General features: G+C 36.9%; 1 protein-coding gene across 1 annotated transcript in view; it reads right to left on the bottom strand.

Moving 5' to 3' along the window:
* The window catches only part of tln2b (talin 2b), a gene marked incomplete at its 5' end in the record, with an annotated part of 116179 nt that overhangs the window by 71047 nt on the left and 29457 nt on the right, over positions 1-15675 (bottom strand). The window contains 5 exons of the mRNA XM_079810250.1: positions 1910-2076; positions 7431-7725; positions 8157-8324; positions 11425-11523; positions 11811-12019. Of these exons, the coding sequence (XP_079666376.1) occupies positions 1910-2076; positions 7431-7725; positions 8157-8324; positions 11425-11523; positions 11811-12019 (938 nt within the window). The remainder of the gene's footprint in view (positions 1-1909; positions 2077-7430; positions 7726-8156; positions 8325-11424; positions 11524-11810; positions 12020-15675) is intronic.

The raw sequence follows: 15675 nt of genomic DNA, 5'->3' as shown, positions 1-15675 counted from the left end.
GGGAAATAAAATGACAAATGTGAGAGAATGTCACAATTGATGTGGAAATAGGCTTTCAAAAGTGCATTACGATACATATTTCATAAAGTAACATGCCATATTGTTGTTACATGACCTAAACTGCATGTTTATTCAAGTGTTGTCCAGTTAATTAATCCAATTCCATCCCAGCTGTTAATTAATCCAATTTTGTGTAAAAATATATTATCTCTGACTGTCCAATCAACTAATAATCAAGATGATGTTTAAGCATTATATTATTTTTAGTCATATAAATATATATACACTGACATTATACATACTGCATATTATCTCCTTTCAAAACTAGTAGCTAATATGCCATTTTGAAGCCTTGGTGTTTCTCATTGTTCCATTTTATCTCCTTGCTTAATGGTTAAACAGAAAGTGAAAGGCAATTCTCAGAGGACAAAGTTGTCAGAGATAAATCCCAGACTCGGTCAGCCCTGAGAAGGGAAATTTGTCAGCGACAGCAGAAATCTCGGCTACGCCATCCGCACACTTACGGCGCATTACAAAACATTCAATGCAAAGAGGAATTGGGGGCTGTCTGCTCCATCTCTGTTACCAAGGAAACCGTCTGTGGCGCATTCCTCATCTTTACGTTTGATAATGGCAGTGATGTTGTGATTAATGTATCATGGATCAAATGTGCCTAACAAGCCATAAACCAGCATTTCATATGTCTGCATATTTATCACATCCTAGCCCTTTATACATCTCTACGTTGCTGATGGAGATCGACAATCGATTCAGTGGTCCATCTCATCATGAGTCAAATCGAAATCATGGCTCAGGGCTCTTTCAGGTATCAGAGATGAAACTGATGAGGAGAGGAAGCACATTTTACAGCGTGGCTGCTGATTCTGGGTCCAGGATTTAAAACAAAATGTGTAAATGAGTATAAAATTACCTACATCTAGCCATATGATTCTTTTTCTTCCTTAAAAAAAAAAGATCATTGTTCAGTGATGGTATCGGGTTAAAATGTAATATAGTACTGAATTAACATGCTTCATGGTGTTGCCATGGTAGGTTTAAGCATGGTGTAGCCATGATACATGTTCAAAAAAATCCCCATGGTATTACCATGATGCCATACATACAAAATAGCTGAAACATGTTTTGCACAACACATGTCCAGAAAGCAGGTTATTACCATGGTTCAAAACAAAACAACAAAAAACAACACAAAACATAACCAAACAAAACAAAATACCAATAAAACAAAAACAAACCACACCAAAAAAAAACTAAATTAAATAAAACAAAAAACCAAGCCAAACAAGACAAGACAAAACACAAAATCCCAACACAAAACAACAAAAAACCAAGCAAAACACAAATTCCCAAAACAAGAAAAAAACACAAAAAAATAAAACCAAAACAAAACAAAATCCCAACAAAAAGCAAACAAAACCAAAATAAAACAAAACAAAATCCCAACACAAAACAACAAAAAAACTAAATCCCAACACAAAAAAACTCAAACAAAACCAATATAAAACAAACAAAACACAAAATCCCAACACAAAAAAATAAAAAAATAAAACACAATCCCAACACAAAACAACAAAAACTAAACAAAAATAAAACAAAAAACAAAATCCCAACACAAAACAACAAAAACAAAAAAATAAAACAAAACACAAAATCCCAACACAAAATTCCAAAACAAACAATAAAAAACTAAAACAACAAACAAATACCCCCCCCCCCCCCCCAAAAAAAAAGAAAATCTACAACAAAACAGAAAACAAAAAACGCAAAACCCACACAACACAATTTACAAAATTATAATTTGAAAATCTCATTGTACCTGTCAAAAAACATGGGAACAAACCATGATACATGTATATTTGGAGAGTGTATCCTGCTTTAGTTTTCATACCTTAGCAGCTTCCACCATTCTGGCAGTGGCATCGGCCAACAGCTTGGCAGCCGCGAGTAGTTTCTTGGAATTATCCACATCGATTTCAGCCTCAGCATCAGATCGCATCGCATTCACCAAGTCTGAGGTGGCCTGGGCCAAAACCCGCGCCTGTCGTACCATTTCACCTGTAAATGTGAAAATAAACGTTATTTAAACACCACAATATCAGCATGTTGTGTGGGCAGATTCTTCTATTTCTTCAGAAACATCTACTGGCGCTGGCATATTCTTGGCTCCTTGGTTCACCGTCCTTGACTTGAGAAGTTCAGACCGGGAAAAAACCCTGACAGCCATTCCACGTTTCTTTGATGTGTATGAATCTGGCACAGCTGAAGCTGTTCTCTTTGAAAATCAATCTTTCTGCATTCTCTCTGCATATCACTTCAGGAACTGAAGCGCTCAAATGGTGTGCACCCGTGTGACCCCAAGTACATCATTGATCAAGGGCCCTTTCAAAAGTATGCCTACTCGTTTTCCATAAATGGAATCCGTATTTCCCGAACACCTACACAGATCCAGAAATACAAGCGTTGACAAGATTATCAAGGGATAGAGGTGCGCGTAAGGGGTGTTTCACCTCTCCAAACGTAGGATGGATTCAGGGTGAAAATAGTAAGCTTGTTAAATCAACATGAATTAAGTCGGAATTCACCCCTTTTACTTAAGTTAAATGAGAAAAAAACAAAAAGGTAGGATTGGATTGGATTTGATTCACCAGGAAATGAAAAGTGGGCTTTTCATAACAGACCTGAATGCAAGTTTGCTGCTGAATGTGGCCGACTACCCCACTTCTGAAGTACCGCCATATTGGAGGATGTGCAGCCTGGAGGTCAACTTCACCTTTTGAGACTATCTTGATGTATTTAAAAACAATCATTAGTTGCCATTATTTGTCATTTGCATTCAATTAATGCATTAACAACAAAGCCTACTTAAATAGCTGTTTTGCTGTTGTCTGCTGATATTCAGTCATTTGAATTTAAACAGTTAATAGTTCTTTAAAATTGGGTCTAATGATAATTGGCACAATTTGATAGCTCTCGAAAAAGCAACCAACAAACGGTATTCACAGGCAAAGCAACTAATTTAATATACGTTTGGATACTGGTTAATACTGGTTTGGTTAATTTAATTTAATTGTATTATTAATGAATTAATTAATTTAATTTAATGTTATTATTTATTTTATTTTATTTCTTTTTCTGAGAATGAAGGCAGGTATTTAAAAAAGGGTGAAAATAAATTTGTGACAAAATAATTTTGCTGCAAAGCAACTTTGCTTGCATAAAATGGCATAAACAACAACAACAACAACAGTATGATTAATTATTAAAATAATATTTATTGTAGTCTGCTGACCATTTAGTTATTGTTTCAAAAACATAAAACAATTTCACTTGGTTCTGCATATCAGTTAAACCAAAAATAATTCATGAAGCAATACTCGCTAATAGCCAGTATTAACTAATGTTAAAGTCATGTGGCTTGTGTGATGTCATCAAAAAAGTAAAGTTGTTACAGACATGGAGCAAATTATGACATGAAAGAGTGCAAAAAGTAACATTTCCTTTCTTTTGAATAGCATGCACTGATGAATCCCGCACATTACGAACCGTAACGTGTATTAAGGAAGTCCATTTTGATTTCTTGTTGACTTTAAAGCTAAACAAATCTTTGATGATGATGACGATGATTTGTGGGCCTGGGTCGTTTATCATGTTCCATGTTTTACTTGAACAGTTGCAGACAACCCCACTGGCACCTTTTGCCATGTGTTTTTCTTTAAAAAGTTCAAAGACAGTGCGAGTGTGTGTGTGATTGAGACCAGATTTGATGCTCTGTAGCGGGTTTATATGACATGTTTTCAACAACCTCACGGCCTAGAATCTTTTAAGGGTTCTTTAGACTTACGGCCATAGAATAACAAACGTCTTCAGTTTTGAAAACGGCTTAAAAACACAACACACACCACAGACAAAACAACTTTTAGGGACCTCACGGAGACAAAATAAACCGGGGGTCAAATTTTTCCAGAAAAACCACAGCACTGGAGACAAGATACGAAAGCTGAGAAAAGCTAGCAAGCTAAATATTTATCAGTGCATTATAACTGCGAATTACCATTGCTTGTGGGTCACTAAAAGTAGGGCTGCCAGCCGGTTAGCACACAACGACAGCTCCAAAACGAGGCCAGGAACACCATCAAAATTGTGCAATTCTGAATATGGAAAAGCTAATCCTATTGTGTCATGGCACAGATATGCTTTGTTTGGACGATGAGCCTAAAAGATATTAAAGCTCTCTTGTGTATTACTGTTTGCTTATTTGACTTTGATTTCCATTTATTAAATAAATTCTCTGCATCCTGAAACTGTTCTACATCCTGTGGCACAGGCCCATCTATCACATTTAGTGGTACTTTCTAAGGCAAAAATCAGCATTTCTATTGCTCATATTTGTGGTTAGGGGATTCAAACAATCCCTTAACCCCAAGTAATAAACATTGGCACAAAACTCAGCATGCACTGTGCATGAGACCTCAAATTGTGTGGCTTGTTGATGAAACGTGTGCTGTTACTTTTACTATTAGTGCTCATATGAATGGTTTTTGGTGGAGAAAGCGGGCAAAGACACTATTAAATGACATTTAAAGTCCTATTTAGAGACCGGTTAGACTTGTTTTTAATTAAATACGTCATGTAATTTAATTATATACATTAGCGTTGTCAAAAATACAGATACTTCGATATGTATCGATACTGAAATATCTGAAATGGTTCCAATACTGCTTTTCAGCATACACTGCATAACACAGATACCAGCTACGTGTTCTCTCTCTCTTCTCTCTGATGGCGAATTGACACACACCCGCCTCTCACTCACTCATCTCATTCGCTCCGGTTGAAACCGGTTGTATTCATAGTTTTCACGTGACGTCACACGCTTCTAGGAACGCCTACCTGGAGGACAAAACAAGGCCCTCCTCCATTGCCCGCCAGTCATTTTTACCAGGTTTGTAGTCAGTATTAATGCAGTAAGACAGTGATATTAAAATACCAAATTCAATATACACCTTATTGATGTGACATACTTTGTACAGGAGAGTAGATGAACAGAATATTAATGCAACACAAGGTTTCTAGTTAAGTGTTTTTCCCATCGAAACCCATCATAAAGAAAACACATAGCGTTGATATTCAAGGCTCTGTGACAGTCATGTGACTGAAAACTAAAATTTAAAAATTTTACTAATTCCTGCAGGTTTCGCACTCACACCAAAAGCGCGTGCACCAGTCGCCTTTATTTATATAGCGCTTTTTTACAATGCCGATTGTTTCAAAGCAGCTTCACAGTGTTATGCTGCGTTCACACCAAATGCAAAGAGAGCGTCTGGCGCGAGTGATTTCAATGTTAAGTCAATGGAAAGGCGCATTGACGTGCATCTGGAGGTCCTGCGGCGCAACAGACGCTTTTTGCGCAGCGCGATGGACGTGGACGCCTGAGTTTAAAAATCTGAACTTTGGCGTCAATTCGCACCGCGTTAACCAATCAGGAGCCTGCTTGCTGCTGTCACGTGGTAAAGTGACGTGATGAGAAACCCTGTATAATTTAAAAATACTACTATTGTGTCACTTTTTCAGGAGGGAATGTAGTTGTTTAAAGCTCAAATCTGTGGTTTATTTATAAAGAGAGCACCTATTTAAAAAAAATTATCTTGTGTTTGTGGAGTTGTGAGATCCAGGCGATCACCGGGCACTCAGCGCTCATTAACCCCGGCGAGAGCAGCCTTTCCTCGGCTAGTCCTTCTGACATTTGCCGCTGGCTCTGATGTCCTGTAGTGGTTCGTCTTGTGTGGATCTAACGGGCGATCTTTAGTGTCATGAATCTATAATTTGTTGTCTGCAAAATCGTTTTGACTGAGGGCAAAGAGAAGTTTCATAGCTTTATTTTTTAAGGATATGTAAATATACATGCAGTGAAGATCATGTAGGAGTTGCCTGGACCACATTTGTGTGGCTATTAAAGGGATAGTTCACCCAAAAATGAAAATTCTGTCATCATTTACTCACCCTCAAGTTGTTCCAAACCTGAATGAGTTTCTTTGTTCTGCTGAACACAACAGAAGATATTTTGAAGAAAGAGCAACCATTGACTACCATAGTAGGGAAAAAAATACTATGGTAGTCAATGGTTGCTCTATCTGCTTTGTTACAAACATTCTTCAAAATATCTTCTTTTGTGTTCAGCCGAACAAAGAAACTTATTCAGGTTTGGAACAACTTGAGGGTGAGTAAATAATGACTTTTAATGAATATAAGAGTAGTGTTTTATGACATATTTCTCCTGGAACGCCTTGAACGCGCATCTATATCGCTTCAAACACTCGATTTATACACGCGTCCTATTCACTGTGGACGCGCGAATGGATTCAAAATGTTCAAGTGTCCAACTAGATGCAATTTTGACGCTCTATTTGCATTTGGTGTGAACGCAGCATCAGACAGGAAAATAATGCAACAGAATTTGATTTGGCTGTACAGCCGCTCTGGAGAAAAAGGTGATGTTATTCAGCTCATTTCAATTATCATATAGTGACAATGCGGGCAGCTCAGTAATTTATTTGAATATTTAGTTGAAAATTTAGCCAAAAGGCGACAGTGGCAAGGAACCAAAACTCCATCAGGTGGCATAATGGAGAAAAATAAGGGGTGCCAGTTCTCCTCTGGCCATCATGCCGTGTCGGTGAGGCAATTATTAGGTAGGGATATTCGAAAGATTGGAGTCATCATGCCGGAGAGGGTTTATTGAGGATGCCGTGTCGGTGAGGCAATTATTAGATAGGAATATTCGACTGATCTATATAAGTGCCACCTCTCAAACAGCTCGCGAGTACCAAATTGACTTCTTTATCATGGCGCCATTGTAACGGTCAAATACAAACAAAATTATGTAAAATGCCCATATTTCTGAGTATTCAGGTAAATACAGTCAGTTTTGGAACGAAAATAGTTGAGAGAAAACACACATTGTGTAACAGTATACTGGATGCGTGCATTAACTCTTAAAGTGACAGTGACCCCTGCTATTTTACATGTGATTACTTCCATTTCTGTAGTATTTCTTACCTGAATACTACCGTTAGACGCACCTGAAAAAATTAAAGCCATGTTTATTTAATTTGTCTCTTTATTCTATTATATTTATTTGTGCTGTAATTTGTGAGTTTACCTTTTTTTTGGTAAATCTAGTCAAATAAAGCTTCCCTGTGCTCCCTCCCTTAAACACAGTACGCTATTACAACAAAATTATCCAAAAAATTATGAGATAAAAACAAATTATCTGTATGCCAGTTTTCCCTGTGGTTTCGAAAATGGTATCAAATATCGATATTTGTCAAGGTATCGTATCGACGTTGGAAATTCCAGTCTCGTGACAATACTTATATACATAATGTTATATTTATATAGGATAGTCTCACCTGCATCCCCCATTGAGGTGAAAATGCTCTCCGTAACAGTCATGATGGTGTCAGTGGCCTGGTCATAGCGTCCGATTGGCTCTCCGCAGCTGGCGTAGTGGCGCACGTGCTGCAGCAGATCACTGAGGGCCTGGCTGACCGCCCCAGCCGCCATGTTCACCTGTCGGAGCAGCTCGCCCTCCTCTGAGGCGGCGTGACACGCCTTCACACACCCCTCCACGGAACGCTCCACCAGACGTCCCGCCTCCACCAGCTGCTCCTGACACACGGGCGAGGAGATGGTGGGGCTCACCACCTACGACAATCACACGTACATCCAATAATAGATGAAAGAAGCTGCGTTCAGAATAGCAACAGATTATTTTGGGCAAAAAGTGTAAGGCAATGTGTGCTTTTCTTACTGATGGAAATACAAACTTGGAACTGAAATAGTGCAATGATATACATCTTTATTATCATGGTATGGTTGCAGGAAACCATGTGTGTGTGTTTGTTCTGGATTGTGCCAGATTACTTTATAAAAATTCCTAATTTTCCCCCATTTCCCATTTACTCCTATGGGGGTCAAATTGACAATATATGCATCTGTTGACCACTAAAATAATGTTTAAATTAAAATATGCACCTTTATCTGCAGCTATATCTCTAGACGGATGTCTTCTACTTAACTTTCATTACATCTATAAAAAAAAGTTGTCAGTTATCGGTAACAAATATGAAATGTACCTTTGTGCAGGCCACCAGCTGTGAGGTGGAGAGCGCGCACTGTGTGGCGGCGGTAATGACTCGGTTCTGGAGCACCGTGTCCTCCGCCACCTGTGCCACGTTCTTGGCTTTCAGCACCAGCATGGCGGCAGCATTAGCAACGGCTTTAGCCAGGTTCATCATAATGTCCTGAAACATATTCGTCATTCAAGCAACACACTGTGAAGCAACCTGGCCCAGACTAATGAATGAAATAAACGCAAGGATAGAGTGTAACAGAATAAAATAGAGGGCAATAAAATGCTCTCAGAGGCTAACTGACTGTGACAACATCAGATGAACCACACTAAATCAAATTTTACGTGTTGAAAATGGGCACTAAAGTGTTTACCACAAGCGAAAAATACCTTGCCAAGAAATAATGAGGCAAGGAGCATGTGACTGGCTGAAGGATTTGACATTAACCAATCAGTAAATTCAGGCAAAATGCAACAGTTGAGTTCCAGAGGTAGAAAATCCCATTCCCTTCATAAAGACATTTTTTAGCAATAACACATAAACCTTCTAGACAGACCTACCATAAACTTTGAGATTAAGTGATCAAGTTGGTTTTCCTACACTATACATGAGGGATAATGTACATCCAGCCAGTTGTTATCACAGAATAAACCCTGACAGGGTGATCTTGCATCAGCCTGAAGGGGTTTATTCTGCAATAACAACCGACTGGATGCACATTATCCCGCTTATTACACGGCTACTTGGAAGATAAGTAAATAATTAGGACGTGAAATATTGATCTGAGTCAAAATATTTTATTAGCTCTTTACACGCAAAGCTTCCACGGAGAGAGCAGTTGCTAGTGCGGCAAGTTCAAACTAGACGGACATTTAAGGGATACAGGACAGTCATTCCACTTATTACATGGTATTTCACCACATAATGTAAACAATTATGATAGTAAGAGATATAATTTGAGATACTGTTTTAAAATCGTACTTATTTGTTATCTTATAATCCATTACAGCGCACAAAAAAATAAATCATCGCAAAATGGCAGCAACTGCGTTTGTTTGAAATGAGAGAGTGAGTCCGCGATGACATAATTAAATAATTGTACTCAAAATATTAATTTAATATTTTATTAGCTCACAAAACGAGAAAAAAACCTCTCTAGCAAGCATATAGCGCAGACTTCAGTTACCCGGATGAGCCCGTGTTATCAGTTTTTAGTTACCGGTTGTTATCGGGGAATAACATACCGCTGGACAGTGCGATTGACCAATCAGAATCAAGTATTCCACAGAGCCGTGTAATAAATTTGTATAAACCTGTATATTTATATAAACTAAATCAAACGGGGGTGGAAAAAAGTGTTTCTCTCGTTAAGAAAATCTCTCCTGTGTTGAATTTAGGGCAAGTTAATGTGACAATAACACACAAGAAAATGACCATGAACAACTTACTGAACTGAATCATGTCTCATGTAATCGCACAATCAGTGTTTCAACAGCAGAAAAACGTCAATAAAACAGCTTATGTCACTTAATGTTGCATTTACCTCAGGACAGTGCCAATGTTCACAGTTCGTTAATTAGCTATAAAAACACTAGCGAGAGCTTATTTACTGTTAATTAGGCCTATATATGAAGACAAGTGTTTATGAAAACTACCTAATGTGCAACAAGAGTTGCATACAAACATTTCAGTATTTTTTTGGGAAAAGAGCAAATAAAGAGCAGTTTATTATAATCGTTTGGGCTCTGTTGTTAATTTTAACTTATAATATTTAATAGTAATGTACCAAAGGAGAGGGTTCCCTGTATAGTTTGCATATAGTATAGTAAATTTACAGGAGGATACATTTTGTATCGAGTAGTTTTTTTTGAGGAACATAAAAATTCTCTCAGGATTAGGGTTTGGTTGAGGGTTAGTTGTAATCAGTGTTGGGGTTACTTTTAAACATAATGCATTACAATATTGCGTTACTCCATAAAAAAGTAACTAATTGTGTTACTTAGTTACTTTTTATCGAAAGTAATGTGCATTACTTTTGAGTTACTTTTTCTCACCTGGACTGGGCTTGCTTGTTTGTTATTTTAATAACAAATATATATATATATATTTTTTTTTTGGCAAATGTAAAGGCCCTGTCACATCAAAAGTGAAATGAATAAGCCTCAGGCTGAAAGAAATGCAAATTCACGACTGTACAAAACTTTAAGTTGTTGCCATTCTGGATTGAAGAAGAATAGGATGCAGGAGAAGAAAGTTCAACACGCTTATCACGCGCTTAAATCAAACACAAATGTGATGTTTATCTAAAGTAATTTTTGCTTATTAGTACGGTTGAAGTGGATTATCGAAGGTCAGCAGCATAAACATTGTTTAATAAAGTGAGATTAAATACATAAAGTATATTTGTGTAGTTTAATTATTGTAGTTTTGTGTAATATTCTGAGATTGAATTTCATTGTTTTTATTAATTTTGAGTAATACTGAATCTGTGAGATGAGTAAATGCCAGCTCACATTTATTCTAAAACTACAATAAGTAATGTCCACACACAGCGCCTCTGCACTTACTCCTGATTTCTCTCAACATGAGGACAGTAGAGCTAGCTGTCAGTCAATACAGGGGAAAATAAAGTAACTTGCGTTACATATTTGAAAAAGTAACTTGGATATTTTGTTGTAAATTTAAAAGTAATGCGTTCCTTTACTAGTTACTTGAAAAAAGTAATCTGATTACGTAACTCAAGTTACTTGTAATGCGTTACCCCCAACACTGGTTGTAATTATGCATAATTTACAGTTATTACTAAAGTAACTGCATGTAGCACATGTAACAATGACGCTGTAAAATAAAGTGTTACCGGAAAAAACGTACAGCACAATGTTCCATACATTGAAAGTGACCACAGCTATGAAGCAAGATATTAAGTGAATAATGACTTGCATTTCAAGCTATCGAATGACTTCAAAAGACTTGAAATATAGTGCATTAGACATGTTAACAACTTTATAATGCTTTGGTGATTCATCTGCCATTTTGACAGCCGTTCACCACCACTTTCACTGTATGAAAAAGGAGCAGCGTGAACATTCCTCAAAACAAATCCAAATTGTACTGACTGACTTTATAGTATTTATAAATCCCCCCTAATTTCTATATACACGTTGCTTTGAATCAGAGTTTGCAATGCTGTGAATAGGAAAACTACTTGTTTTACTTGCGGAACTAGAGTGAATATTCACTGTTATACTCTATTCCAGAAAGAAAGACACACCTGGAATCTCTCGTCGGTTTCTCCTTCTCCCATTTGTTTGAGAAGATCTCCGCTGGCCTGGCCGATGCTGCCCGCCGCCGTCAGAACAGTCTGTCTGGGCTGTGGGTTGATATCAACACTTAAGAAATGACCCACGTACGGACACCGCAACGTCTCAGAACTCAATGCGCGGCTAATCACATCCTGTCTATCAGCTCTGCACCCCTCTACAATTACCCTGTCTAGCACAAGCCAAACAAGTAAACAGATTGTGACTGTGCTCTGTAAACCAGGAAGGAAAAACACAGCTTAACGAGTTCATTATCAAATCCGCCTGTAAACAGCAGTGCGTTATTGGCGGATTAGATGTGAAGGGGTTGAGGGCTTTGCGTGTTTGCATTCGTCACCTCTCCAGAAGCTGGTTCCACGGCTCTAAGCAGGTCAGACACGGCCCCCGTGAGGGTCCGGGCGGCCCCCATTAGATTCTGCCCGCTGCCCACCTCGTCCTCTATCAGAGCCGCCAAGAGTTTCACTCCCTTGGACATCTCCGTCAGGTTGGAGGAGATGGTGGTGATGGCGCAGCCCACCGCGGTATAGTCCGTGTCCGTAGGGTCACCTGGAGCGATGATGAAAAGTGTTAAAGAGTGAGCGATTTAAAAGGATAGTTCAACTAAAAATGCTAATTCTGCCATTAATTACCCATGCATTATGGAAATGACGGTGGTGGAAATGACATTTTGACGAATTACACTTTGTCTCGCTAAGGCTAATTACATAGCTATTATTGTATGTATCCCAAATACTTAATTAAATCATATTTTCTCATTTTCTGCATAACTTGACAAGAGCTGTTACTGTTAACTAAAACTATTAAAAACTGGGTTTGATGATTAAATTAAAGCTGAAATAAAATAAAATATTAATTTTAGATGGAAAATTGTGGCAACTAACTGAAATAAATAAGCTTAGGTACTAATTTTACTAAAACTAAAATAAAAAAACAACATAGATATATGAAAATAAATATAATAAAAATTATAAAACATCAAATTTAAATAAAATATTTATTAATAAAATAAAATATTAATATTAGATGAAAAATTCAACAAAAGAATTAGAAAATAACATATTGGCAAATAAATGAAATAAGTAAGTTTAAGTACTAAAATGATTAAAACTAAAACTGAAATAGAAAATTAAAACTATATAGAAATATGAAAATAAATCTAAGAAAACAAAAACAAAATTAAAATAAAATATTAATTAATAAAATATAATATAAATATTAGATGAAAAATTTAACAATTTTTTTTATAATATTTTGGCAACTAGCTTAAGTTTAAGTACTAAAATTGCTAAAACTAAAATGAAAAATTAAAACTATATAGAAATATGAAAATAAATCTAATAACAACTACAAAAACATAATTCAAATATTCAAGCTCAAAATATGAAATAAAACTACAATAGTATATAAATAATATTAAAATAACAGTAAACCTGACAAAATTACATGCACAATGAAAATAGATTTTCATCACTTGTTTTTTTTTTTTTAACATCACACGACTCATATTTCATCTTAAACTCTTCACTGACATGGTCACATTCTTTGGTAACCTAATTAAAAATAAACTTTATTAGTGGTAAAACAGTTTGGTGTGACGGAAATTACACCACAACTTAATTTGCATAATAGCTGTTAGAAATATTTTTTTTCATTATAAATATTAAAATGGTCTAAACTTTGTTTAGCCTACTATAATAGCTGTAAGAATGTAATCATTTATATTTTTATTACCGACTTTAATACTTTAAGACGGAATTTGAAAAGTAGGCAAAAAAACTAAACAATGAATTGATAAACTGATGAATAGTTCACTATAAAACTAGGAACATATAGTTCAATTTTACTTTCATGTCTTTAACACGTTCCCCTCAAATGTGCAACATGTGCAATAACATGACCATTATTAGTGAGCTCATTCAAAATGAGATCCATACAACACATATGCATTCCATCTATAGTGCGCACATCCACACATCACATTATATCCTAACAAGCTCTTCTGGGCATGAGAACAGATGCAAAGCGCAGGCTGCAAAAAAAAACTGTAAAGTTTGAGCTGGGTTGCTGGCTAACAGGCAAATATCCGCACTATCAAACAGATGGCACGAGGAGATTAAATCCAGCAAAAACCTGGTCTGGTCCGCATGGAATCTCTCCAGAACGCGGGAAGGAATACACAAATCCTGCCAAGCAGTTCAGCTTCAGGACAACAAACTTCACATTCATTAATGGAAATATTTATTAGAGCAATTGGAGAGTGACTTATTATTTAACAGTGAGATGCAACTTATTTTTCCATCATCGGTTGCTTGTAGAAACTAATTAAAGTAGCTTTTTCAAAACTGCATGTGCAAACTTGTTCTAAATCATCATTGTTTTCATACACTTGTGGTATTGGACAAAGGATGTGTCTTCAATTATTCTCAACAGTGCATATAGACATCACAGGAAAATTACAATATGTCGCTTTTGGAAAAGTCATGATCGTTTCCAAAATAAATGTTATTTTCACCACAATGTTTGTCTTGCTAAGGCTGATTTCATAGCATGTTATTACTATCTAAATACACACTAAGCACTTTATTACACTTTATTCCGATGGTCCACTTTATACACTCTACTAACTATAAGTAACCTTGCAACTACACTGCCCGGCCAAAAAATATAGTCGCTGTTTGGATTTAAATAGACAAATGCTTAAAAGGTTAGTTCACCCAAAAATGAAAATTCTGTCATTAATTACTCACCCTCATGTCGTTTGACACCCGTCAGACCGTTCATCTTCGGAACACAAATGAAGATATTTTAGTTGAAATCCGATAGCTCAGAAAGGCCTCCATTGGCACAATGCACTTTACACTCTCAAGACCCATAAAAAGTACTAAAGATGTCGTTACAAAGTCCATCTCACTACAGTGGTTCTACAATTACTTTATAAAGCGACGAGAATAGTTTTTGTGCGCAAAAAAACCCCCCTAAATAACGACTTATATAGTGATGACCGATTTCAAAACAATGCATCATGAAGCTTTGAAGCGTTATGAATCAGCGAATCGAATCATGATTCGGATCGCGTGTCAAACCGCCAAACTGCTGAAATCATGTGACTTTGGCGATCCAAACCGCTGAATCGACTCACTGATTCATAACGCTTTGAAGCTTCATGATGCATTGTTTTGAAATCGTCATCACTATATAAGTTGTTATTTAGGGTTTTTTTGCGCACAAAAACTATTCTCGTCGCTTTATAAAGTTATTTTAGAACCACTGTAGTGAGATGGACTTTGTAACGACGTCTTTAGTACCTTTTATGGGTCTTGAGAGTGTAAAGTGCATTGTGCCAATTGAGGCCTTTCTGAGCCATCGGATTTCAACTAAAATATCTTCATTTGTGTTCCGAAGATGAACGGAGGTCTTACGGGTGTCGAACGACATGAGGGTAAGTCATTAAATGACAGAATTTTCATTTTTGGGTGAACTAACCCTTTAAAGGGGATGTCTAAAGCTATTTCATGCATTCTGACTTATACTGTTAAAGAGTTGGATTGTCCAGCTAAACATGGCCAAAATAAAAAAACGGACGTATAACGTATGAGTATTTCTGTACCAAAGTTTGGGAACGTTTTTTCCGAGTATGGCCCTGTATGACGTCATAAAGTGCGGAATTCCTTGTATGGGCGTGCGCACATCAACCACAGAGAGAGCAACAGCACGACAATCAACGTGCTTTGTTCGGGTTACGGCACGGGTTCCAGGAGCTCGACTGTTTTCGGAAAGAATCGGTACCGCACATGTGTATTTTATAAATCTGATAAAACTAAAGACTCATCGGAGATATGAAGGATGCAGTACTACTCTATAGGTACTAAAGGTTAACATGAGACTGGCGGAAACTGTGTGTGTTATGTACCCTTTAAGAGTCTATGATTGGATCATTATTGCAGTGATTATGTTTCTAGCATGTTATATGTTTGGCAACAGTTCTTCTAACCCTCATTGATAGAGTGTTTAGCTTTTCATTTCTTAAACAACCATGTAGGAAATGACAATGTCAACATTCATCAGCTCAAAGTGTGAAAGAATGATGGGAGGGAGCATGAAGAATCATTTCACCTCTGAGTCCAGAACTTAAATCCATTGCTTTGGGATGTGCTGGATGAGACTTTACACAGTGCTGGACTCTTGCATTGACAATACAAGAT

Source organism: Gobio gobio, assembly GCF_949357685.1.
Source record: "Gobio gobio genome assembly, chromosome: 25".
In the NCBI taxonomy this organism is placed as follows: domain Eukaryota; kingdom Metazoa; phylum Chordata; class Actinopteri; order Cypriniformes; family Gobionidae; genus Gobio; species Gobio gobio.
The sequence above is the reverse complement of the archived record's forward strand: the minus strand, read 5'-3'. Positions and strand labels throughout refer to the sequence as shown.